At 39.4% G+C, this 27,216-nt stretch overlaps 1 protein-coding gene across 18 annotated transcripts in view; it reads left to right on the forward strand.

Moving 5' to 3' along the window:
• The window catches only part of LOC122565310 (protein unc-13 homolog A), a 428,982-nt gene that overhangs the window by 223,619 nt on the left and 178,147 nt on the right, over positions 1-27,216 (forward strand). For 11 of the 18 annotated variants that reach the window (XM_043721144.1, XM_043721135.1, XM_043721133.1 and 8 more), the window contains 4 exons: positions 12,147-12,152; positions 13,625-13,696; positions 14,851-15,070; positions 26,352-26,579. In XM_043721144.1, the coding sequence (XP_043577079.1) occupies positions 12,147-12,152; positions 13,625-13,696; positions 14,851-15,070; positions 26,352-26,579 (526 nt within the window). The remainder of the gene's footprint in view (positions 1-12,146; positions 12,153-13,624; positions 13,697-14,850; positions 15,071-26,351; positions 26,580-27,216) is intronic. The other 7 variants (XM_043721136.1, XM_043721134.1, XM_043721149.1 and 4 more) reach the window with 1 other exon arrangement.

Below are 27,216 nucleotides of genomic sequence, written 5' to 3' on the forward strand. Positions count from 1 at the left end.
TGAACATGGAGACAGATGAATTGAAATTGCTGAAGACATCAGCCATGATGTTCAACAACCCAATATTTGGAGCATTATGACTGTGTACTGGAAATATTTGCAATAACAGCATTTGGAAAGGCTATATCTAAACCAAAAAGCAGCTTGCAGTTCTGTCACCTTCCAGAATCAGGAATTAACATTGTTCAGTCTTATCAGTGAAAGTTAAAATTCACTTTGTGTTAAGGTCAGAATAGCTTGATCAATCCAACATGATTTGGAGATATTACCAGGACCAGTCATTATGCAGTTCATTTCACTACTGCATTTATGACACAGCTAGAAATTTGTAGAATATATTTGTGTGTATACTTTTCAATGATGTCATGCAGGCGAACCTAGGTAAGCACAGCAATCATTTTCATGAATGCAGAGCAGAATCTATTGCCTTCGTTGCAGTATACCAAAACACCTGTCCTTTTGCCATTTGATAATGTAACCTGCTGATGGTATGTAATGTCATAAGTCTACCAAAATGATAAAAAGCAAACTGGATGTAACGAGAGATCTGTTCTGCTCAAGTTTTCCTGCCATGGATGTGGGCTGCCAAATAGCTGCCAGCAAAAATAAGTTTTTTTTTCTTAAAAAGACATAAATATTGATGTGAAGCCAAGGTGAAGGGAAAGTGGTGAAAAGCAGGAATATCCCACATAAATCCTGAGTTCCACTGTCAGCTGAGATTTCTCCTCATGAGAGATACTAAAAATGTGTTTACTGCTTGATGTTGTCTTGGACAAACCACTGATGGTACAAATTGCTAAACGCAGACCAAAAAAAGGGAAACTTTTATTAACAAAGTAGTGAACCCTTCGCCATCAATTTTAGTTGATATTATTTGGGTAATAACTTGCAGTTTTTGGGTGTCACTGAAAATTTGGAATCATAAATGATGCAGAGCCTTGAACCATATTTATACTCTGCACAGCATGAGTCACCCTTTTGGTATTCATCACGTCTGTCTCTTCATCCATGATCAATAACTTGTCCTGTGCATGCTCAGTTGTTCACAATTATTATTAATAAAATGGTCACCATTTGGTTATTGTTTTGGATGACACAACTAAATGTTTTCAAGTATATCAGGTTAGCCTTATGGTTCATCTAACATTTCTGTAAGAAAAAAGTAAATACTGTTAGCGCTTCAAAGTTTTTATCATTGCTGTAATCGTATTTGCTACATTTGCATGACAGAGGCATATCAGCATGACTCAATGTGTTATTACTGTCCATTAAATAGCTATTAATACTGCAAACTTTTCATCACCAATGTACTGTCTTCTGTATATTGATTCCAAAGACCGTCTATAATATAGTGAATATTTGCAATTAACATAGCATGAACTCTGGAATGTAAACAAAGTCCTGGAGAAACTCAGTAGGTCTGCCAGCATCTGTGGAGAGAAAAGGTTTGAAGTTCATTGTGATTCATTGTCTTTACAGCATTCTGGATTAAATATTGAATTCATTGTCTTAAGACCATGAACACTGTAATCATCATCTTTTTCCCACCTCCCCACTCTGTCTAGTTTTCTTGGTTTTCCTGTCAGCAGAGTTGGCTTGTATTCTGCTATTAACATCTACTGGGACCTACCTTTCCTCTGCAAATCATTACCCACTCCCTTTGCCTTTTGTTGAGACACCTGTAATCTCTCATGTCCATTGCGCTCTAACCCTCCTTGACCTTCCTTTATGGTCCAGGTTCTCCTCCCCAACTTTTTTTTTACAGTATAAAAACACTTTTCCACCTTTCTCTTCATTTCAGAAGTAAGTTTATTTTACAGTCAGTGTTAATCGTCTTTCTATTTCCCTACATATTGTTAGATTTTAAGTTTCTCCAGCATTTTCTATTTTTATTTCAAATTTCCAGCCTTTGCAGTATTTTACATTGGGTTTTGCTCACTGTGACCAACTTTATAATTCTGAAGTGAGAGGTTTGATGTTGCACAACTTGTTTGTTGCCAGTTAAATACTTGTCAAATTATGCATTTGCTGCAAAAAGGAGGACAGTGTATTGCATGCAATGATATCTCTTGAGAGAAGCAAAATACTGCCTCCCACATTTTGTTAACTGAAATGCCTACATTATGATATGAGTCATGCAGAGTTTCTTCGGTTGCAGTTTTGTGTGGGCGCCTGTGTGTTTTGTGTAATATCATGTGTTTCCCTTACTCCGTATTTTTATTATCTGTCTTTGTGCTGCATTAACAGAATAGGAAAATTCCACAGAATGGTTACAGTATAGAAGGGGGGCAGTTGGCCAGACAATTTTATGATGGCACAGTGGAGGAGCAATGTAGCAATTCCTACTCCTCACTCTTTCTATGTTGCCCAGCAATGTTTTTCTTTTCAGTTGGCTATTCAATTCCTTTTAAAAATCACAATTAATTTCCATCACCATTCTTTCAGGCCCATCATATCTGTGTTGCCTACCTGAATGAGCATTTCACTTTTGTTTCATTCCCTTACCTTCTTTCTTAAACCCTCTACATTTTTCCTTTTCGGATAACTGTCCAATTTCCTCTTAGCTGCCTCAATTGAACCATATACTCAGGCAGGGCATTCTAGATCCTCATCGTTCACAACATGAATAAGTTCATCCATGTATCACCATTGCTTCTTTTACCACTTTCCTTAAATCTGTCTCCTTTTCAATCCTTCTGGTGAAAACAATTTTATCCTATCTATTCTGTCCCTGCCTCTCTTGATTTTGAATACTTTTATCTGTCTCATCTCAACTTTTTTTTCTGAAAGAACAATTACAACTTCACAATCTGTCTTTGAAGCTGAAGTTCTCATCTCTGGAGCCACTTTTGTAAATCTTTTCTGCACGGTCTCCAAACCAATCTAATTTTTTCTATAAGGTAAAGCCCAGAACTAAATGCCGTTCAGGCCCAATGAGTGTTCTATGCAGGTTTAATATAACCTCCTTGCTCATGTACTGTATGCTTCTACTAATCAACCTGAGGATATTTTGTTCTTTAGTGACCATTCTCTTAACTACACTGCCATCTTCATTGACTTAACCATGTATATTTCCAGCTCCCTCTGCTCCTGCACCACATTTAGAATTTTGCCATTATATTGTCTCCCTGTCGCTACCTTAATAAAATTAATCACTTGACAATTCTCTGAATTAAATTTCATCTACTACTTGTGCATCCATTTCACCAGCTTGTCTATATGCTTTTGACATTCTATCCGATCCTTCTCATTGCTAAGAATGGTTCCATGTTTTGTTTTTCCATGTGCAATTTTTAAAGGTTGCATGTACATCAAAATTTTGCTCATTAATATATATCAGAAAAAGCAAGATCCCAATGCTGACAATGGAAGACTCGGGTACAATTCCTCCTCCAGTTGAAAAATGATCAATTATTTCCTTGCCCTTAGCTGATTTCAGGTTTATGTTGCTACATTTCATTTTACTCCTATTTTTGCTGTAACTTTGCTCACAGATTTGTCATGCACCACTTTATCAAATGTCTTTTGGAAATCAATATACACCACAGAATCAGCATTTCCAGCATAAACACTAGCTGTTCGAAAATCTCAAGCAAATTAATCAAACAGGGTTTACTCTTAACTATTCCATACATTTAGGTGTTTCCAAATTAGCCTGAATTTCCAGAAGTAACTATTAATTTTTTCCCCCAAATTATTGTTTCAATAAGTTTTCATTGTAACCACTGAAGTGTGTTTTTGGTGCCCTCCATTTGCGCCTGAATATTAACTATGAGGATTAAACATGAGACACTTACCTTATCAAAATATCTCAAGTTAATGGAAATGATTGACAAATTTGAAAATAAAACTGAATAACCTTAGACCAGTTCATAAACTCAAAAGTCAGATGATTATTGTTATCACCTACTTGCTATCATTTGATTTAATATGTAATCCAGAACATTGAAAGCATCCATTGTTTTCAGCCATGAAGATGCTGGATTTTGAACATCTGCCTTGTATTGATTAAAATATAATCTTAGCTACTAGTAATTTTGAGGTCATAGATTTGTTTGCCAAGCTGGTGTGTTTTTTTGTAGATGTTATTGTCACCTCGCTAGGTGACATCATCAGTGTGTCTTTGATAAAGTGTTGTGGTCTGTCCCACCTGGTATTTGTGAGACTATTTTTTGGTACTTGCGGTTCTGTGTCTGAGTGGTTTGTATATGACTCCCCCTCCCACTCCGCCAAGGACATGCAGGTCCTTGGCCTCCTCCATCGCCAGACCATGGAGGAAGAGCGCCTCATCTTCCGCCTAGGAACCCTCCAACCACAAGGGATGAATGCAGATTTCTCCAGCTTCCTCATTTCCCCTCCCCCCTCCTTATCTCAGTCCCAACCTTCGGACTTAGCACCGCCTTCTTGACCTGCAATCTTCTTCCCGAACTCTCCACCCCACCCCCTCTCCCCGCCTATCACCCTCACCTTAACCTCCTTCCATCTATCGCATTCCCAACGCCCCTCCCCGAAGTCCCTCCTCCCTACCTTTTACCTTAACCTGCTTGGTACACCTTCCTCATTCCTGAAGAAGGGCTTATGCCCGAAACGTTGATTCTCCTGCTACTTGGATGCTGCCTGACCTGCTGTGTTTTTCCAGCAACACAATTTTCAGCTCTGGTTTGTATATGGGGTCCAGTTCAATGTGTTTATTGATTGGGTTCCGGTTGGAGTGCCAGGCTTCATGTGTCTCTGTTAGCCTGTGCTAGGATGATTATATTAATCCCTTTGAATTTGTATCCTTCTTTGTTTGTGTGGTTAGAAATAAGAGAGTACTGGTTATATCTGGCAGTGATGAGCTGATGTTCATGCACTCTTATAGCCAGTTTTCTTCCTGTTTGTGCCACGTAGTATTTTTCACAGTCTTTTTAGATTAGATTACTTTACAGTGTGAAACAGGCCCTTCGGCCGAACAAGTCCACACCGACCCACAACCCACCCATGCATCTACATTTACCCCTTACCTAACACTACGGACAATTTAGCATGGCCAATTCACCTGACCTGCACATCTTTGGACTGTGGGAGGAAACCGGAGCACCCGGAGGAAACCCACGCAGACACGGGGAGAATGTGCAAACTCCACACAGTCAGTTGCCTGAGGCGGGAATTGAACCCGGATCTCTGGCGCTGTGAGGCAACAGAGCTAACCACTGTGCCACCGTGCTACCCACAAGGCGTCTGATAGAAAATGTTTGTCCTGTTGGATGTGGGTGAAAAGGGAATGAAAAGCTTAACATGTGAGGAACATTTGAGGACTCTGGGTCTATACTTGATGGAGTTTAGAAGGATAAGGGGAGATCTAATTGGAACATGCAGAATACTGAATGGCCTGGTCAGAGTAGATGTTGGGAAGATGTTTCCATTGATGGACAGACTAGGACCTGAGGGCACAGCTTTAGAGGAGAGAAGATGAGGAGAAATGTCTTCAGCCAGAGAGTGGTGAATCTATGACTCAGAAGGATGTGGAGGCCAGGCTATTAAGTATGATTAAGACTGAGATAGATATGTTCTTGTCAGCCATGATTGAATGGCAGAGCAGAATCAGTGGGCTGAATGGCCTAATTTGTGCTCCTATGTCTTATGGCTTATGGTTGTCAGGCCTTTGTGAGGAGCTGGTGAAAGGTGTTCACTGATTTGTGGGCCACTAAGATTCCCAGGTGTTTGAGCAGTTGGGTAGTCATTTCTGATATGTCTTTGATGTATGGTCACTATCATGTCTGGTCATGTAGTGTTTTCTTCTTTAGGTTTGTTATGTACGTATTGGAGGATAGTGCAATATCTTCCAATAAGAAGGGTACCCACTTCATTTAAATTCCTTGATTAGGTGTTCCTGTTCTGCCTTCTGGAGTTCTGGGTTGCTGCATTGTGTCCTTGCCTGTTGAAATAGTGGTCTAATGCAGCTTCATTTATGGACGCTGGGATGGTTGCTGCTTTGGTTCAGTATCTGATCTGGATGGATGTTCTTCTTGTACACACTGGTCTGGAGTTCACCAGTAGGCGTGCGTTCCACTAATATGTTCAGGAAGGGGAGTCTGCTATTGTCTTCCTCTTTAGTGAACTTTATTCAGGTGAGGATATTAATTGATGTGGTGATGGGTTTCTTCCAGTTGGTGTACATTTGATGATGACAAAGATATCATCTACATACTGGATCCAGAGTTTGGATTGGATGGTGGGGAGGGTTGGCTGTTTTAAGCATTGCATTACTGCTATCAGCCCTGTTATCAGGGACCCCATGATGTACCATTGATTTGTTTGTATACTTGTCCAATGAATGTAAAGTGAGTAGTGAGGCATAAATCTAATAGTTTTAGCATGCTGTTTTTTTTTATGCTGCTGATGTCGTGGGGTGTCCTAGTAATTGCTTCGTCTAATAATGTGGCAATGGTACTCTTGGCTAGGTCAATGTCTATAGATATAAAGAGCGCTGTTACATCAAATGAAATCATTATTTCATCTTTCTCTATTGTGGTGTTTCTGATGATATTAAGGAACTCTTGGGAGGTGTGAATGGAATGATTGGAAGTGTTTCAGTCTTGTTTGCAGCTCCTCGACTTATTTGTAATTGGGTGTCCTTGGGAATGATATAATAGGTCTGAGGAATGCTTTTGCTTTGCAAACCTTGGGTAGTCCGTAGAATTAGGGTGTGTTTGATCTGTTGGGTTTCATCTTTTCCAGGACTGAGAAACACTACATAACACAAACAGGAAGACTATACGAGTGCACGAATATTAGCTTGCCACTGCCAGACATGACATAAGTACTTTCTCATTTCCAACCACACAGACAATGAAGGACACAAATTCAAATGGGTCAATGTAACCATCCTAGTACAGGCTAAACAGAGACATGTGAGGGAATTCCTTGAAACCTGGCACTCCAACCAGAACCCACTCAGTAAATTCCTTGAACTGGACCTCATATACAAACCACTCAGACACAGAACTGGAAGTACTAAAAAATGAGGCACGCAAATACCAGGTGGGACAGACTACCAACACTTTATCGAAGATGCACTGACGATGTCACCTAGTGAGGTGACAAAATGTCAACAGATGAATACCAGCTCGATGAATGACTCTACGACTCATCCTCAACCCGAGATACAAATCTTTTCAAAAACTCGATACTGTAATTTTAATATATTTTGATAAGAAATACTTGAGAGTACTTACAAATTGCATTTTATTGATGTTTAAATGCAAGAATAATGTTGATTATTGGAGGTGTGATTATCAATAACCCATGTACCATCATCTTAAATGACTGTTTGGGAAATGAACCCAAATTAATTGCACTCCATTTATTTCTTTCAACAGCAGGTGTGTAAAGTCTATTATGCATTATATTTATAGTTAGAACCAACATCCAAAAATTGAGGACAGTTCTAAATCTACGCATGCACTGCTGGTTGCAGTGCAAGCTGATTGCACATGCCCAATTGAGGACACTTTTCTGGTTGGTGAAGGGAGTTGATGTTTTGGTGTCAGTAACTCCCAGGGCAGCAGGTACATAGTGATTTGGATCTGCTGGGACTTGGTGGAGCTGCACTTAAAATAATAGGTTATGCAATATGCTCAGTGGCTCATAAATTAGTTCATTATGCTTCAAGCTTTGGAGGACATTCCACTCTTTAATTTATTTGGAGATGTTGCTTCTGCGTTTTACAAAATTCTATTGACACTGTCCAATCTGCAGTGGCCAGAGGTCTACAGCAAAAAGGAAGACAGTCCAGAGAAAGTTAAAAATCGCACAACACCAGGTTATAGTCCAAGAAGCTTATTTAGAAGCACTAGCTTTTGGAGCACTGCTCCTTCATTAGGTGGATGTGGAGTATCAGTCCAGAGAAATTCTGTCCCAAGCCTGTATTTTGTTATTGACAAAACCAGAATTGAAGCTGAAGAGTTTGAGTTATATTTGGCCGACACACTTCTCAGGCTTTGTGGCGATTACCAAAATGACATATTCCCTGTCCACAAACATTTCTATTTTTAAGAGGGTAAATGCAAATCCCCTATTGCTTATTGCAGAGTAATTATATGCTGAGGTAACTACCATGATCTTTACAAATCTCACCTGCTTTATAAAGTAAACCAACCACAATGTGAGATCATATGAAATACAAATGTCAAGTGCATGGACGTAATTTAAATTATTACTTTTAATTTGAATATTGTAAGTATGCCCTGTACTTTTGTTTGCTAGACAAAATAGATCTGCTTAGAGCACTGCTATATTTTAATTTCAGTTGTGCAGTATCATGTCTTATAGCATGAGTTAATTTATGGTTTTTGTTTTTTGATTAAAGAACTATCAAGTTGCAGCACTTATTATGAAGTTTATGAGACTTTAATCAAGCAGAACATGTTTGTAAAATTGGGAACCCAGAAGAATGTATTATATTATGATCAATTTCAAAACGAAGTTCAAACTCAAATGGATTTGACATTTTGGAGACTTTAGTTATAACTATTTAATGTGTATCAATGAATTTAAAGTTGCAATAAATTAACAACTCCAATAACTGCAAATAAATGCTGCATTGTTTTTAATGCAATGAGCTTCCACTACTACAGTATATACTATTAGGAAATATAGAGGAATAATTAGGTGGTAGAAATGCTTATAATTAATTATCAGGAAATCTTTTTTGTTCACTGTTTTAACTGTCATTAGCCACTTTGTTAATACATTATAGAATGTTATGAGATTTTATGTGACAATCTGCTGATAACAAGAAAAGTCATTCCTAGCCCCCTTTGTTACTGTATAGGTAGAAAAGAAACTATAGGAATATACAGTCTTGAATGTTCTTATAACTGAAATTATGTGTAAGTAAATGTCCCAACATTGTCTTGTGGATGGATAAGCAGTACAATCATGAAATGCAAGTGGAAGAAATATTAATAATATAGTAAACTGTTGGATCATTAAGCAAGATAAATTTTCAATTGGCACCCAGTCCTCCTCCATCATCTTCAGCATTTGCTCCCTTCATTACCAACACACAATGACAGCAGTGTTTACCATCTATAAGGTGCAATGCAGTCACTTATCAAGAATCCTGTGACAACAACCTCCCATTCCCCTGATCCCCACCACCAAGGAGGACAAGGGCAACAATGGGGACCACACGTATCATCTGATGTAGGGTCGTCATTCTTTTACTGCCATTGGGTAAAAACCTGAAACTCCCTTCCTAGCATTGTGGGTGTTATTATAGTGCAAGGACTGCAACAGTTTAAGTCAATTACCTCCAGAACTATTACAAATGGGAAATAAACGTTTGCCTAGCCAGTAATGCCTACATCTAGTGAATGAAAAAAAACCTGACATTTTTAAACATACAAATTAAAGTATGCAAGATATTGACTAAAAATGCTGCATTTTATTGCTTAAACAATTTCAGTTGGCAGATTTGTTTTACCTCATTTAAAAAAAACAATTTTAAAAATCAATTGCTTATGCTTAGATTGTTTCACTGAAATCTTGAACAAAAGTTTGCTTTGAAAAGTAGTAATTCTGTACAATACCATAAAACTATTCAGAAGGTTGGCTCATGTTCATAAGGTATGTTTTATAGATCCATAAACTAAAACAACAATGACGTGTTTAAGAGAGGTTAAAATAGTTGATTGCAAGTGATGTGTTTGCTCTGTAAAATCTACTGAATAAGCCATTAAATCTTTCAGTGAATGTTAAGTTATGTTAGATATTTACTTTGCATTTGTCTCTTTCAAAACAAAGGATTTAAATACAAACTCTACTCTTTAGCATTTAATTTTAAATGCAATAGATAAAATGGCATTGTGATACTGATGGAACCACTTGCTCAAGTGCATTCAAATGATTACATTTGTGTATTTATACATGTTCAATGATATTTATAAAGTGGTCATCATAATATCTCTTTTTAACACAATCTATAGACTATTACTCGATACAGTTGCAAATCACCTGATAATATAGAAAGGAATAGGATCTAAGATTCCCAATTGGCTTCAATCTTTTTTTTTGTGGTAATTAAAAGCTGCTATTTCCAATATGTTTGAAAAGTCTGAAAAGAATTGTTAAATTATTTAGTAGATAAGAGTAGAAACATGCTTGTTATTCATAATATTTGATAATATATTTCTTACTTTGTCTTCTTTTAAATTAAAAATAATAAGATATGACTAGATAAGCCATGAGTAGACTAGTTTGATACAATGGTGCTAAATGCCTAGCTCCTTTTTCTGTTTGTTTTGTTATGTTTTAAGACCACCGATGCCTTGTGTCAGACTCCATGAGCCATCCTATAAAACTTAAATTCTTAATGTAGCTTCTTCCATATGCTTCTCTTTAAACCACTCATGCATAGTGTTTGGCTGAGGTGATTAATGTAGGTGCCATAAATTGTGATAATTGTGACCATGTCAGAATCATGGGCATTCCTACATCTATAAACTAATAAGCTAATAATTAACAAGGATAAATAGTTTAATACAAATATTTCCTAAAATATTGATCAATTTGGTAATAATCTTTATTTGATATCAAGGATGTAATTGATATGACACTTGCAAATTATATATAGTAACCACCATATTTTTTATTTTGCATCCTAAATAAGCCAAGACACAACAACAACAATAACATTAAAACCTCATTTGTTTTTTCCCCAGAAATGAGGGTGAGGTTCTCTGTATTAGTCAGATTTTGCAAGTTGGATTTCGTTCATTCTACTGAGATTTTCAAATATGAATGAATTTGTGATTGGTGGGGTGGATTGCAAACAAAGATGCTGTGTATCTCAGAAATAGAACAATGGATCATGGCTCTAGTTCCTGCATAATTAACTCTTGACTCCAATCAAGTCTTAATGAGAAAGATCAAATGCTTATCCATGCGGCTTAGAGATAGAATCAGCAGAAAAATATCTCTGCCCTGTTTTTGTGAACCTATTATGAAAATTATCCAAACAGCTTATAGAGAGCGAAATCAGGATTCAGTGATGGACGCTGTTCCTTTCTGTTAGGATATGTACAGTATGAAGAATGTGATTAAAAAAATTAAAACAAATAAAAACTTATAAATTTGAAGTCATTTATAACTCAATTTTCAATGACAAATGCATTACAATATCAATTAATTACAGGAAATATTTTAAAAGACAAACTGTTTAATTTTGATGTTTAATATATTAAAACTGTTGATTTAAGCCTGGGTAAAGTATACAAACTATACTTTACAAAGATTGTAAAGTAATAAGTATTACATATCACTTTTTTATAACTGCATAAATAATATGACCAGGTTCTGGGAACATGAGACAGGTGAGGACTAGACAGCAAGATAATGCAAATTGATTAAGCTTCTCGAGAATCTTTTCAATCAGATCCCAGTCCTGTGTAATCTGACACCACTGTGTCAGATATAGTATAGTATATAAACTTTAAAATTGTGTCATGATGTTGCAGTGCCTAGATATAGATGTTATATAGAGTAAGTTTCCTAACATTTAATAAATGGCACATACTATTTTAATTAATTCTGAAAAACATTTTAACATTATTCTAATAATTAAATATCAATAATATTTTAGATTAGATTAGATTATCTACAGTGTGGAAACAGGCCGTTTGGCCCAACAAGTCCACACTGACTCTCCGAAGATGAACATAAACTTTGGGCTTCAATAGAAGTTTTCTAAATAGAGATGGGCATCAAACAAGATATCATTGAGCAATTAATCTTAAATTCTAACAGCAGAAAAACATTAAATGGAATATATATTTATAGTCCAGCAATAATAATTTACAATTAAATTGTATAAATATTACTTTTCTCCTATAAGAGAGATGATCGAAACATATTTTTGTTTTTCCTGTTCAATATTTGCCAAATTAAAGCAAAAGCATGCAAAATGTAAAAATTTAAACCATTAGTTGAAAATGACACACAGACCAGATTTGTAGCAAACACGACAAACTTATTTCTATCTTGCCAGCAGTGTCCACGATGACTGACTTTGTGATTTGTGTTCACTGTCAAGCCTTAGATGTTTTTAAATCCATGTATTAATGTTCTGTCATTTATTTCATCATGGCATTCACTATGTGCAGGCTATGGTAAGTGCTTTATATGTGGAGTAATCTAGGTGTGATGAAGATCAATTACTGATGAATACACCATGAACCAAATAACACTGAATGAAACAAGAGTGGTATGAAGCCCACAGGCAATCTTAATTTGTTAGTTTCTTAGCTTATCATAAGAATTCAAATTTGCAGCTACTGGATACCTTAAACTTTTAAGTTAATAAAGAAATTATTTGATTGCTAAATTTCAGAAGCACAATTTTTGATAGCAATCTTTTATCCAAATCCTATTGTAACAAAATGCTCAAAGTTACATGTTTTACAGCTGAACAAGGAAAGATTTTCATAAGGTTATCCAAGGATTTAATGGACTTTTAATGATCTTTTTCATTGTTAACAATTTTATTTGTTGAGTTGTTAGTTACAAAAAAGTGACATGTTTGGCATTGCCTATAGGGACTAGTACCACATGAGGTCTGTCTTGTTTGTGTTATTTTGGTTCAGGATTCATGCACTCCTATTTTGAATCAGATCTTTTCTTCCCATGGTTTTACTGTGTGGAGAAATGTTGGAACTAATTTGAGCAGGGACAGTATCATAGCTTCATCAATGACCATACCATTTGAGAAGCCATTGCCAGCTAAGCACCTTTGCATTTAAATCTTACTTGAATGTGCATTGCATACTGGTAAGAACAACAATCTTAATTAACCCCCAAATTAATATTCATTCTGGTAGACCAAACACTTTCTCCTGGGTTTGCCTAATATCAAATCCTTACTTCATCCAGTGTTTCATCAACAATATTATTTGGCCTTTCTAGACAAATTCTTTCTAAAGCTGTAATTCTGGAAAATGCTTGCACACTAATTGAAATATTACCAAATTTCAAGCCCAAAGCTTTACAGAATCTGAAGGATTGAATCATATTGTGACAGAAGTAACAAACTAAAGCAATGCTGGTAACTTTCTAATTAGTAAAAAAAAATTTCTCACATGAAGCATTCTTGATGGAACACGAGCTATTTAAAATTTGTCTTCTTTTGATAACTTTACCTCTGATTTATCTTTTTACTAATTAATAAGAAATTTATCCTCATGTTGAATACATCATGCACAAAATTCTGATTGCATCAAACCTTTTCCTTTAGTATTTATCCATTATATCTTATTGATAGCCATTGTACAACAGGATACTTTGTCTAATTTTTTTTGAAAATCAGCTGAAAGCAATTTATTTTTGCATATTAAATGTGAATGTGTAGTGCTTGTATAGAATTATTTGTGAACCAAAATTCTTAAATAGCTTAAGGTTTTCGTTTTTGCTGGCTATAGGGTTCTGTTATGGTTATTGAATAAGTAATGTTACTTCCTTCTTGAGGACAGGTCTCCCCACAACATTTTGCTGCACAATATCACCTAATTTAAAAAAACACTTTGGTGGAAAAAAAATGATTGCTGTGTCTTCTAATGTGTAGGTAATTTATATCTTTCTTTTATAGTCTTTGGTGCAGTCAAGAAAAGCTGGCATCACTTCTGCACTAGCAACTCGCACTCTTAATGATGAAGAATTGGTAAGATGAATTTCTGTATGATTTTCTAAGCATTAATTCTGTTAAAATATTTAGTTTTTGAATCATCTGTTGAAGTTCCTCAATGTAGAAATAGTCAGTTTATTTTTCTGATGGAAAGGAAAGATCCACTTCCAACAAGAAAGAAGTAAGAATATGATTAAACCCAAATGTATATTGCAGAACTATTAACCCTAAAACAGTTTGTTTTAATTTGAGTGGCAGATTAAAATACATTATTATATCCTCATGACTTTGTTATCACTATACTTGACTGTTTCAGTTTCAAACTTTCTTCGCCCATGTCCAGCCAAAGGATTGCTGCCTATATTGTAATTTAACAAGTCTTGTTCACTCAGCTCCACTCTGCTCATTGATCTATATTGGCACTTAGTCCAGCAAGGCCAATTTGAAAATTTATCTGTTGTTTTTGTGTTCCTCCATTGGTTGAGTCTTTTTACTTCTGTAAATTATTCCTGCCTTACAATGCTTTAAGATCTCTGCAGTCTTTTAATCTTTATTTATCCTCAATTTTAATTGCCATAAAATTGGCTACTCTTCAGCTGCCTCTGCTTTAAGCTTTAGAATTCCATCTGTGTCTTTGCTTTTCTTCTTTTAAAGTAAACCATAACTGATGCTTTAGCTCTGAATTTGGTCCTGAGAGCAAGGAATCCTTTCCTTTTTGTAGGAAGGAACTTTTGGTAGTGGTTATTTATTACACCATTTTATGCTTTCATTATGTGTATACTACTGAGTTGAACTGCTTTTGATGATTGTTAACAGGTTTTCAAATTTCATTAACAATCTCAAGAAATATATTGATTCTATACAATGGCGGTGATCTCCGATCCCATAATATAAATGTATTCAGCTTTATGTCACTGAAGTGTTAGTGCCTGACTGTTGTGAGATTAAATTTGTGCTTCATTTAAAGTTATTAGGAATTTAGTAGGATCAGATCACTTACTGCAGTAACTTAAAATCGGTTTCAATCTGATGTAAAGGACTAGCTGCAGTACAATCAGGAGAACAATTGGCAGACATTTTTTTCTTAGATAACTACCTTTTTCTTTAATTTATGAAATAGAGAAAAGGTGTTTAATCCAATTCCTCATACGGAAAAAACATGTTGCTAATGAAAGATTTCTGTCTGTTAGAAAAACCATGTTTACAAGAAGACCTTGCAAGCCTTAATCTACCCTATTTCGTGTACAACACCACACAATTTTGAAGTGTGGACAGCAACTACTCCCACATATTGCTATGAATGCGAAGGCTTGTTGTGGGGAATTGCCCGCCAGGGAATGCGTTGCACTGAATGTGGGGTCAAATGTCATGAAAAGTGCCAAGATCTTCTCAATGCAGATTGCTTGCAGCGTAAGTCATATACATGAGTTTACTTTTTGGTTTTGGAGCTTTCTAAATGTGTTGTTAAATGATTGAGGAAATTACTTAGTCTGAGACTTTGTGTCTTGTTTCAAGAAACTTTATTTTTCGTGAATTCATGGAGAGGCTGCCACAGTCTTCACTGTCTCACAGCACTCTACCAAGCTGAATAGTTGGCTTATGGTTATACAACAATACAAACAACTTTGAGTGCAGAATGTAATCTAAGTAAAACAAGCAATGTTGAATAAGTAATTCAAGATAAAAATAAGCACAGTGCAGCTACTCCCTTTGTTCCTGCTGTTGCTCAAGGACAGCGAAACTAACGAGCTATGGATACACTCCCTATATTTCATCATACTATAATTACATAACCTCAGCTTTATCTCTAACAGTACCTTTCCACTAAGGCTGTGAGAATGGGAGCCAGGTCACCTGTTACCTTGGTTAAGATTCCCATCATGCAGCAGTATACCAAGTGTTTACTACTTCCACAATTCCCTCCTTGTTGATCTTCCAGATCAACACTTAAGTTTAGGTTACCAGCGCATCCAAAAAAGGGGACACTATTGTTCGGAAAAGGGCGCATATTCATACACACTTCCTCATCATGGGGGTTGTCATGGGGTATGGTCTGGCAAATGATGGCTGGTTTTGGAGCAGAAAATGTGGCAGGAACAAACTGTGCACAACAACAGACCGAGGTTCTCCATATGATACAAAGTATCAGGGGTATGATGGCAAAGGTGATGAGCACAATGACTAAGGAGGATTCCCACTTAGCCAGCCAGGCGAGGTCTAAAGATCACCCGAATTCAAAAGGGGGGCTTAATTTCTTGACTTCCATGTGAATGTGAGTCACCAAATTGGAGGCATTTTTAGAATTGTCTGGTATGTAGGTACAGCATTCCCGCCCAACAGCAGCACAAGTGCCACCCTGCTTGGATAATAGAAAATTCAAGGCCAAGAGGTTCTGAAGGGACACTGTTCTAACTGCGATGAGCTCAGCATTGATCTCAGTCAGGGTCTCAGCGGTATCATTGGTGACAATTTCCAATACTGTTTTTAATTTGCTCAATTCTTGGGAATGCAGATAGATTCCAATAGAATGAGAAGATATCCCAACCCAGGTGAGGAATCCAGTGAGGGATCCCTTGGGCTTCAGGGTTGAAGGTAACCCATCCAGATCTACTACATATCCCATATAACACGAGCCTCTACAATCTGAGGGAAGCCAAGGATGGGCCTTAAGACCTCAAATAAATTAACCATTGTAAGAGGTTAATTTGGAATCTCTGCCCCTTCACAACTTGGGACCCAGATCTTTCCACAGGGAGCCTGATGTCTTAATAAGGAGACGAGACCAATTAAATGAAAAGTGACCCTAGCTTGTCAAATTTTGGCTAGGTTCAATCCAGGGGATAATAAAAAAATATTGACTAGATCCCAAATAGGTGTCAGTAGAGACGTTCCCGTTTTGTGAAGCAAATGGTATCTCTAACGGTGTTTTTAAGAACTACAAGGGAAAGGAGGATACAGGATCTCTTATAGTCGGGTTGGTACCAATCTCGGATTTGGGCCTGATTATACCCTACTGATTTCCACTCCTGCACGTCCTCCAGGTTATCGAGCTCAGCTGAAGAGTTTTGGCATATTAGCCATTCGGCAACTTCAGACCAACTAAAGGATACGGGCCACAAAGCGATACCCCCGTGAATTGGTCAGCATATGGGCACATACCCAACATGTCGTATGGGCGCTTTGATAGGCCAAATACAAAAAAAGTATTATGGTGTATTGAACATCTTAGTCACTTTATTCCCGTGACAGAGGGGAAGCTGTTTCTCTGAGCCATACTCTGCAGCACCCGAGGATTCTCTAAAAGCCAAATCTGAGAGTCCAGGCACAAGCGCAAAGGGTTCTGCCCAGGGGTGCTACACATGGGAAAATACACTGCCTCCCTGACCCTTGTATTGACAAACCCGGTGTGTCATACAAGAATTGTCGGCAATCTCGATATGGGATTGGGAGAAATTCAAATCGCACCTCTGTCTGTCACATGCCTGCGTCCTGCCTCCTCCTTTTAATTTCTATATCTTCCCCTTCAGCGGATTCTTTGCGGGTTGTGATTTTTCCTCATATCCCTGAGAACTGCTACAAGGGAATCCTGGAGAATCGGCTAGACAGCAGAGGCTTAACTTGCATGAGCCAACATTGTGAAGTATCTGATACTCTTTTTGACCTGTCACTGCAGTGGTGGATAGATAGTTAACTCTCCTCAGACCCTGACCCATTCCTTGCATAGTCCGACTGAAAACATCATTAGAGTGTGATGCACATTGTATTATATTATCATTAAATAACTGACGGGTACTTTTGGCATAATCTCTAATTTCATTCATTTACAGGCTGAGGAGACCCAGGAAGTGCATCCGCAGAGTTCTCATCATTCACTTTAGTAGTTTCCAAGTTGGTGGGGTTATGTACTTTACAGTTGATCGTATGCCCACTTCTTTCATCCTTCCAATTTATCAGGAGTTTGGGGTTGTCAGTAACACTTGATACGGTCCCTTCCACCTAGTGGGGGAGAGAGAGAGAGAGAGAGAGAGAGAGAGAGAGACAGACAGAGAGTGCCTTTGTTAAGAGACATAACATACACTAAATCGCCAAGTCTAAAAGGGTATGTGTTTGATCCACAGGGTTTTGGCATGGCCTGTATTACCTTTGAATTATTGGTCCAGGCTGCTTCAGTCAGGGCTTGGATGTACTGTAGTGCTTTCTCATCTACCCCAACAAGGCTATTTCCGATGTGGACAGAAGGGGATGGGTGCTGGCAGTCATGGATCTTCCCATAAGAGTTTCAAACGTGGTTAGTCCAGTGGTTCTATTAACCACGTTTCGGAGGGTGTACAAGATAATAGGCCTTCAAGCCACTTTAGTCCAGTTTCCTTGCAAGTCTTTGCAAGGGTATTTTTTAGCATCCTGTTAGTTCGTTCCACTATTCCCAAGGACTGGGGTTGATTGGTGAAACGAACCATCACACAAATCCCAATACTGCACACAGTGCTGTTACTATTTTCCCAGTAAAGTGGGTACCCCATCACTATTCATTTGTCCTGGTATTTCAAATCGGGAGAATTATATCTGTCAAAAAACATTTTACTACTGTTCGGGCATCATCCCTTCTGGTGGAAATGCCCCAATCCATCTAGAGAACATATCTACTATGAGCAGTATGTATTTAAACCCTCCTGAGGGAGTCATATGGACAAAATCAATCTGCAAGTTCTTCCAAAATGGCCCTTCAGGAATAGGTAGATGATCAAAATGTGCAGGTGTTCTTCCTCTATTGTAATGCTGGCAAATAACGCTATGTGTTTTAAGATAGTGGATATGCCGGGAGCAAACCATTGTTGGGCAGTTTGATGTAGCATCCCTCCTTTTCCTACTTCCCCTGCCCATGCACTAGCCAGGTAAGGGCGTGGAGGAGACTATGCGGACAGACCACCCTACCATCAGGATGCTGCCAAAGACCAGAAGCGCAAAGGGAGCATCCAGCATGAGCCCAGAAATTGCACTTCACCTCTGCAGTTGCATCCTGCACCTGGAGAGCTGCTGTGAGGTCAATGGTGGAGGGGACGTATCTTAACGAAGGAGGGGACCATGACCGTGCGCGTCATGGGCGGCAGCATCTGCGTTGCCGCAGGGCACAGTGTCCTTAGAGGTAGTATGAGTTTCACATTTGACAACCGCAACACATGCAGGGTAAAGCACTGCCCACAATAGGTTGTTGATAAGAGTTGCGTGTTGAATAGGTTTACTGGATGAGATAATAAACCCATGATTTTTCCAGAGTGTATTGGTCATGGACCATCTCTAAAGCAAACAGGACAGACAGTAACACTGTGCAGCTGAGCAGGAAGCACCAACCCCGCCATGATTTTTATGGAGTGCCTACAGGGAAGAGGGGATGGACGTTAAGAGCAGTGGGGGCATATAGTCATAGGGATGGGTGGCTGATATCGGAGAAAAATTACCGGCTAATGGGCAGATGGGAGCCATAAGCAACTGGCGTTGTCAGAGAATACAGTAATCTGAAAGATGCCGCAATGGGTCTCCCTTACAGATTCACTGCAGGACAGGGATTAGATCATAGGACCAATTTCCTCAGGCCATTGCGGGGATTTAACAGAGTCAGTGACATGGGGCACTGAGGTGGGACCCATCGCGAACAAAGGTGAATTGTACAGTATCAAGCTGGATGAAAGCACCTAGGCCGATAGGACTGAAATTAAATCACCCATTCAACTGCAGTGAACCTGACTGACCTAAACAAAGGGCTGCAAGGCTTGCATTTGAGTCAGGGATCAGATGGTGGATAAAAAAGAGCCATGCAATGAGTGGCTTCTGGAGAGCGGGGATTCTGAGTAGATGGTGGAGAAAGCTTAAGCAGGGATCGGTACTTCCTTCTAGGCCCATTATTAGGGGAGCAAGAAAGGTTCAATAGGGTTGTTCTGTAGTTGCCAGCAGTACAATACAGCCTGTGTTGCACGGTCAGAGCACTGCATCAGCAAATTCAGGGAGCTCTAAGAACAGGCCCTGATCAGAACAGTGGATTGAAGCATCACATTTACACAGGGCTTGACAACCCAAGAGGCAATGACAAATGACTCCTTGATTTCCACCATGGGAATTCCAGCTATACCAACAGTGGAGACAGTTTCAGTGCCTATCTGAGTTCCAAGGAGGGGGTACAGTCAAATAATCGCACCAGAGTCGACTAAAACTTTAGCACATCTTCCCTGAGCATCAATATCCGTCATTGGGTCTTCAAGCAGGGAGGAAGATAGTGGGATCAGGGCAGCCTTGACAGTTAACCCCTCGTGGCACCCCTTTTGTGTAGTCTGGAAGGGGTCCATGAGTGTAAAAGTTGGGGCAGGCACGGAGGGCTGAATTCTTGCAGTTACAAGGGAAGCAGCCAACTGCACTCGACAATAGCTCAGTGATCCTTCTGACCATACCGACAGCAATGTCATTGTCCTTGGACCAAACCGGCCCTTGCCCCCCCCCCCCATCTAACCGAGGTGGGTAATATCTTCGGGGCCTTTTGTTATAAGTTGGTGATATTGAACAAACTGGCCCTTGGGACCCTCAGACCGCTTACTGTTTAGACCATGTTGGTCCATATTAGTGAGGGAGGTAACTACATTCCCCCCTCCCACCCCCAGTTCTGCTCTTGCCAGGTGAAATTGGTAAGCTTGAAAGCCTGAGCTATCTGGAGCTCAACACAATTTAACAGAGTCTGTACCACCAAAGGATAGTTTCCTTCCAGAGGTACTCCAGTGGATGATTCATATGTGTACTTAAAACAGGCGATGAAAACAACAAGGGATTACCCTTTCTTCTGACGGCAAAGAGTGATCTCCCCAAAGTCGCTATGCTGCCTGGCCCCATTTGAGATGGCCTACAGAGCTCGGTTTTGGAACCACTCTTCCGGGGGATATTTCCCTGACCCTGCTGCTCCTCTGTGGGTTCCACAATCCAATCCCCATTTTCCTTGGCTGGGACTGAAAAGAAATCCTTAACAGCCACCCAGGAGTGTCATATGCAACTTTTGAGTATGAGAAGAATATCCTGAAGTAAGGGGTTATAAGTTTGGCAGGTTTGGACCAGCCAGTTATGAAAAGGGATTGGCTTCTTCAATGGGTTAGGTGCCTCATTGATCATGCTTCTAACTTCAGTGGGGGACCAAGGCTTCAGGACAGCTATATCGTTGACCATCAGTCAAGGCAGTTGGGTGACAGGAGGGATGGAAAGGATGGAGCTAGAGGTTCATTTGCATCAGAGGTGGCAGAGAGCATCCCAGATGCTATATTCAGATGATGCATTTTAGTCTGACAGCGAGTCTGCATCATAGTGGGTTGAGTAGAATCAGGAGGGGCTGTAGGCATGTCAGTAGTGAGGCCTAAATCCTGGTAGTATGGAGTTTGAAGAGGCTAGGGCAGCTGTTCTCGCACAGCTGCTGCAAGGAGGATGGTCTCCATGATTGTACCCTCCTGAGATTCAAGTTGGGGATATAGCCCCATTGAGGCACTTGAAGGTTCCTCTTTGCTGCGTATCAGCATCTTTCATAGGTTTCGATTTGTGAGGTAAATGACGCTTAGCAACCTCGAACCATTTGACGAAACAATGCATCATGTAGCATTTGTCCCAAGTGGGATTGCCACTGCTCCGAGTAATTTCTTGCCATTCCTTAATTTTACTTAAGTCAAAAGAGCCTCATAGGGTGAACAGCCCTAGGACCAACCGTAAAGATCATTCCAAAAAGGAATGACTCTTTCTTAACGGAGTATGGTATCTGCTGGTGATCCCGGTGGAACGGTGGGCTCTCCTATCTGTTGCCACGATCTTATCATGTCTAAATGTCTTTGTTTTGTTTGCTTTTTTCCATCTTTGGTCTGTCTTCTGGGTGCCTCATATCCATGTTTGTGGAGCAGCACTGACTGCTGCCTTGATTTCCCATTTCTGTGATCAACAAAGAGATGTCACCCGCCAAGAAAGGAAAAGAGAAAAAAAACTTACCTCACCCACAGGTGGGTGACATCTCTTTGTAGATTACGGAAATGGGCAATCGAGCCAGCAGACACCGGTGAGCACTTTTCCATCCACAGTCTTGTGCCTACTTCAATTGGGTAGCTAGCACTTCTTAGTCTCTCTCACTGCCCTGGTAAGTTTAGTCTTCTCTGCAATCTTGCTTCAACCTTTCAGTAGTCTTGGCTTAGCTGGAGTCACCAGCTGGACACAAGACAGTCTCCACATTTTCTCTCCACTTCCCTGCCTCAACCCATGAGGGGAACACTAGACCCAGTCCCCCTTTCAGCTAGGACTGCACTGTGGACTATTTCCACTATTTCCTCCTTTACTATTTTTTGGATCCTTAATTGATTGGGATCTTCCTGACTATCCTGGATTCTGTTGAGGAAATTACTTTGTCTAAGGCTTCGAGTCTTGTTTCAAGAAGCTTTATTTTTTACGAATTCACGGAGAGGCTGCCACAGTCTTCTTCTTACAGCACTCTCCTGAGCTGAACAGTCAGCCTATACTCACTCAAGGATATTAACAACTTTGCTTGTTTTGCTTGGATTACATTCTGCAATCAAGTAATGTTGAATACCATAATTCAAGATAAAGATAAGCACAGTGCAGCTACTCCCTTTGTTACTGATGATGTTCAAGAACAGGTAAACTAACGAGCTTAAGATACACTCCCTATATTTCATCAAACTATAATTACACAACCTCAGAATTTATCTCCAGCAGTATTTTTCCACTACAGCTGTGAGCCTGAGAGCCAGGTCACCTGTTACCTTGGTCAAGTAACCCATCGTGCAGCAGTATGCCAAGTTCTTACTACTTTCACAATGATTAATGTTCAATAGATATTCAATCTGACTATTTTAATTATTTCATCAACAGTACCATCTTTACAAGTATGTTCTTACTCCAAATACTTTGAGTTTTCACCTCTTTAAGGAGTACCCAGATCTTCCTCGGCAAGATGATTAAACAGAAAAATATCCAAATTCAACGCAATGCAATGATGAGCAGAATGCAGCATTTCCTTAGGTTGGATGACAGTTTTTTCCTCTAGAAGTGAAACATACAGCACTGTTGGGCAATCTACTAAAAAACACAGAACTTCATGGCAAAGTTCAAATAGAGTCATAGAGATGTACAGCATGGAAACAGACCCTTTGATTCAACCCATCCATGCCGACCAGATATCCTAACCCAATCTAGTCCCACCTGCCAGCACTCAGCCCATATCCCTCCAAACTCTTCCTATTCATATACCCATCCAAATACCTCTTAAATGTTGCAATTGTACCAGCCTCCACCACATCCTCTGGCAGCTCATTCCATATACATACCACCCTCTACCGTGAAAAAGTTGCCTCTTAGGTCTCTTTTATATCTTTCCCTCCTCACCCTAAACCTATGCCCTCTAGTTCTGGACTCCCCAACCCCAGGGAAAAGACTTTCTCTATTTATCTTTTCCATGCCCCTCATAATTTTGTAAACCTCTATAAGGTCACCCCTCAGCCTCCGACGCTCCAGGGAAAACAGCTCCAGCCTGTTCAGCCTCTCCTCCAACCCTGGCAACATCCTTGTAAATCTTTTCTGAACCCCTTCAAGTTTCACAACATCTTTCCGATAGGAAGGAGACCAGAATTGCACGCATTATTCCAACAGTGGCCTAACCAATGTCCTGTACAGCCGCAACATGACCTCCCAACTCCTGTACTCAATACTCTGACCAATAAAGGAAAGCATACCAAACACCTCCTTCACTATCCTATTTACCTGCGACTCCACTTTCAAGGAGCTATGAACCTGCATCACTCCCTAGGACCTTACCATTAAGTGTATAAGTCCTGCCAATATTTGCTTTACAAAATGCAGCACCTCGCATTTATCTGAATTAAACTCCATCTGCCACTTCTCAGCCCATTGGCCCATCTGGTCCAGATCCTGTTGTAATCTGAGGTAACCCTCTTCGCTGTCCACTACACCTCCAATTTTGGTGTCATCTGCAAACTTACTAACTGTACCTCTTATGCTCACATCCAAATCATTTAGAGGGCCTCGCACCAATCCTTGTGGCACTCCACTGGTCACAGGCCTCCAGTCTGAAAAACAACCCTCCACCACCACCTTTGAGCCACTTCAGTATCCAAATGGCTAATTTTCCCTGTATTCCATGAGATCTAACCTTGCTAATCAGTCTCCCATGGGAAACTTGTCAAACGCCCTACTGACGTCCGTATAGATCACATCTACTGCTCTGCCCTCATCAATCTTCTTTGTTACTTCTTAAAAAAACTCAATCAAGTTTGTGAGACATGATTTCCCACGTACAAAGCCATGTTGACTATCCCGAATCAGTCCTTGCCTTTCCAAATACATGTACATCCTGTCCCTCAGGATTCCCTCAACAACTTGCCCACCACCGAGGTCAGACTCACTGATCTATAGTTCCCTGGCTTGTCTTTACCGCCCTCCTTAAACAGTGGCACCATGTTTGCCAACCTCCAGTCTTTCGACACCTCACCTGTGACTATCGATGATACAAATATCTCTGCAAGAGGCCCAGCAATCACTTCTCAATCTTCCCTCAAAGTGCTCGGGTACACCTGATCAGGTCCTGGGGATTTATCCACCTTTAACCGTTTCAAGTTAAACCATCCAGCACTTCCTCCTCTGTAATCTGGACATTTTGCACGATGTCACCATCTATTTCCCAACAGTCTATATCTTCCATATCCTTTTCCACAGTAAATACTGATGCAAAATATTCATTTAGTATCTCCCCCATTTTCTGTGGCTCCACACAAAGACCACCTTGCTGATCTTTGAGGGGCCCTATTCTCTCCCCAGTTACCCTTTTGTCCTTTAATATATTTGTTAAAACCCTTTGGATTCTCCTTAATTCTGTTTGCCAAAGCTATCTCATGTCCCCGTTTTGCCCTCCTGATTTCCCTCTTAAGTATACTCCTACTTCCTTTATACTCTAAGGATTCACTCAATCTATCCTGTCTATACCTGACATATGCTTCCTTTTTTTTCTTAACCAAACCCTCAATTTCTTTAGTCATCCAGCATTCCCTATACCTTCCCTTTCACCCTGACAGGAATGTACTTTCTCTGGATTCTTGTTATCTCATTTCTGAAGGCTTCCCATTTTCCAGCCTCCCTTTACCTGCAAACATCTGCCTCAAATCAGCTTTCGAAAATTCTTGCCTAATACCGTCAAGATTGGCCTTACTCCAATTTAGAACTTCAACTTTTAGATCTGGTCTATCCTTTTCGATCACTATTTTAAAACAAATAGAATTATGGTCGCTGGCCCCAAAGTGCTCCCCCACTGACACTTCAGTCACCTGCCCTGCCTTATTTCCCAAGAGTAGGTCAAGTTTTGCACCTTCTCTAGCAGGTACATCCACATACTGAATCAGAAAATTGTCTTGTACACACTTACGAAATTCCTCTCCATCTAAATGATTAACTGCTGGACACAAACTACACTGCCATTGGATGAGAAAAATAAACTGTTCATTTAATTCTTCTGACGTGCTACTGTAACTGTTTTGTTTAAGGTTGAATAACTGTCGTCTGCAAGAACTTTGAAGTTTCTTTAACATGTTTAAAACTGGCACTCGAATGAACAATGTAGGTCAATTGGTGTTCAGGGTAACAAATCTATTTTGCAAACCTTCTAAACAGCTAAAAGTGTTATGGACCAGACCAGATCCCCTCAAAATACTTTAAGAAGGTAGTCTAGACCCTAACGTTTTCTTATCTTGAAGGTAGATATGAAGTGCATGTTCCAGACCTGATGCGACTGGTCAAACTACTTAACATTAAGCAAAACACGATTTATTTAAAGACTATAGTTAAAATACAAACAAAAGGAAGAGGAATTTAGAATAACTTAACTACTGAGAAACTTAACCAAATATTAGGTCCAGTACCTATTTCCGATTAACTGTTCCAATATGGTAACACCCCATGAACACATCCCTTGGCAAAAAAGTAAATTCAGACACAGATTCTTAAATGCAGTCCTCCAATCCAGAAGGGAATAACCTCAAGAAAGATTTCAGAGAGAATAGAAGCTAGGAATCATTCACTGAAGCTTCCAACTCTTTGGTGACCCCAAACAGATTCTGACTGCTAAAGCTAGAAAGCCTGGTCTGTGAAAACTGGCCACTCCCATTCCAGCTGCTTCCTTTGTTCCAACATTTAAAAAAAAGCCTAAATGCCTCCTAAGTTGTTTACTTAGGCCATTTTCAGTAGCCAATTCAGAACCTCTGCCTTTACAGCTTCCCTTCAAAAAAACCCCAGGACAAAATAAACTTTTTAAAGTGTCGCATCATCACCAAAGTACCACACAGAAGATGCTAGCATTTGTTTCAATTGGATCATTGAATTCAGAGACTCTGACACTATGCTTTGGTATACCACTCTGCTATGTTAATGGCAAAAATGCCTTTTACCTTAATGTAGTATTCCTCTCATATATGTATCATAAATATATCCTCATAATTAAAGTCCCCATTCACTAAAAAGATATCCAATTCTTGTTAAACCCTAAATTTGCACAAATATTTAAAGGCATTCAAACCTATATATTTAGTAAACAACTGTTCCAATAGCTATTTAGAAGATTGTTAGGTTTCTTCCATTAACACCACTGCTAACTTAATTTCAGGTGCTGCTGAAAAGAGTTCAAAACATGGAGCAGAAGATCGAACACAAAATATTATCATGGTTCTAAAGGATCGAATGAAAATCAGAGAAAGAAATAAGCCAGAAATCTTTGAGCTCATCCAGGAGGTATTTGGACTTCCAAAATCAGTGCATGCACAGCAGATGAAGGCAATTAAGCAAAGTGTACTGGATGGAACATCAAAGTGGTCAGCAAAAATCAACATCACCGGTAGGTGCTGTCAAACTTGTTAAAGAAAACAAAATGACCATGATTTTCTTTCTATACAAATTGTAGAGGTAGATTGTGATTCTTTGTGTAATGTCCTTTTCCTTTGGAGTTGGGAATTGAGGTTTAGGTCATTTCCTAATGTTGCCTTTCTGACTCCTGAAAATCAGCCCATTCACATGGAAATTTTGTATTTCATGGTGAATCATGATGTCTGTCCCTTGAAGCAGGCCTGTGGCAGGAATGTAGGCTGGCAGATTCTAAGGTCAGTGTGATAGATGGCCTGCCTTCATTTTCTGGCACTTTGGCCCAGTTTTCTATATAATTATTGAATCCCTAACCCTCTATGATCCATCTGTGTACCCTTAATAGCCCCTCCATGTTCCTATATATCTTCCATTCATCCTCCATGTCCCCGTGTATGCACCATACCCACTTACTTCATATCCAATATATACAAAACCCGTGGAATGCTCACAAATTTTTAAAAAAGACACTCCATACAGTAGAGTCTTTCTGAAGTTATTTGATCAGATGTCCAACCATCTGCTCCTTTATTCAAACGTTGGTGGAATTCATTTGAAGAAGATTGGTATTTGATCAGTTTTGTTTTTCAGCAGTTTAACAGAACCTTGGACTT

Source organism: Chiloscyllium plagiosum, chromosome 31 (genome assembly GCF_004010195.1).
Source record: "Chiloscyllium plagiosum isolate BGI_BamShark_2017 chromosome 31, ASM401019v2, whole genome shotgun sequence".
NCBI classification, from domain to species: domain Eukaryota; kingdom Metazoa; phylum Chordata; class Chondrichthyes; order Orectolobiformes; family Hemiscylliidae; genus Chiloscyllium; species Chiloscyllium plagiosum.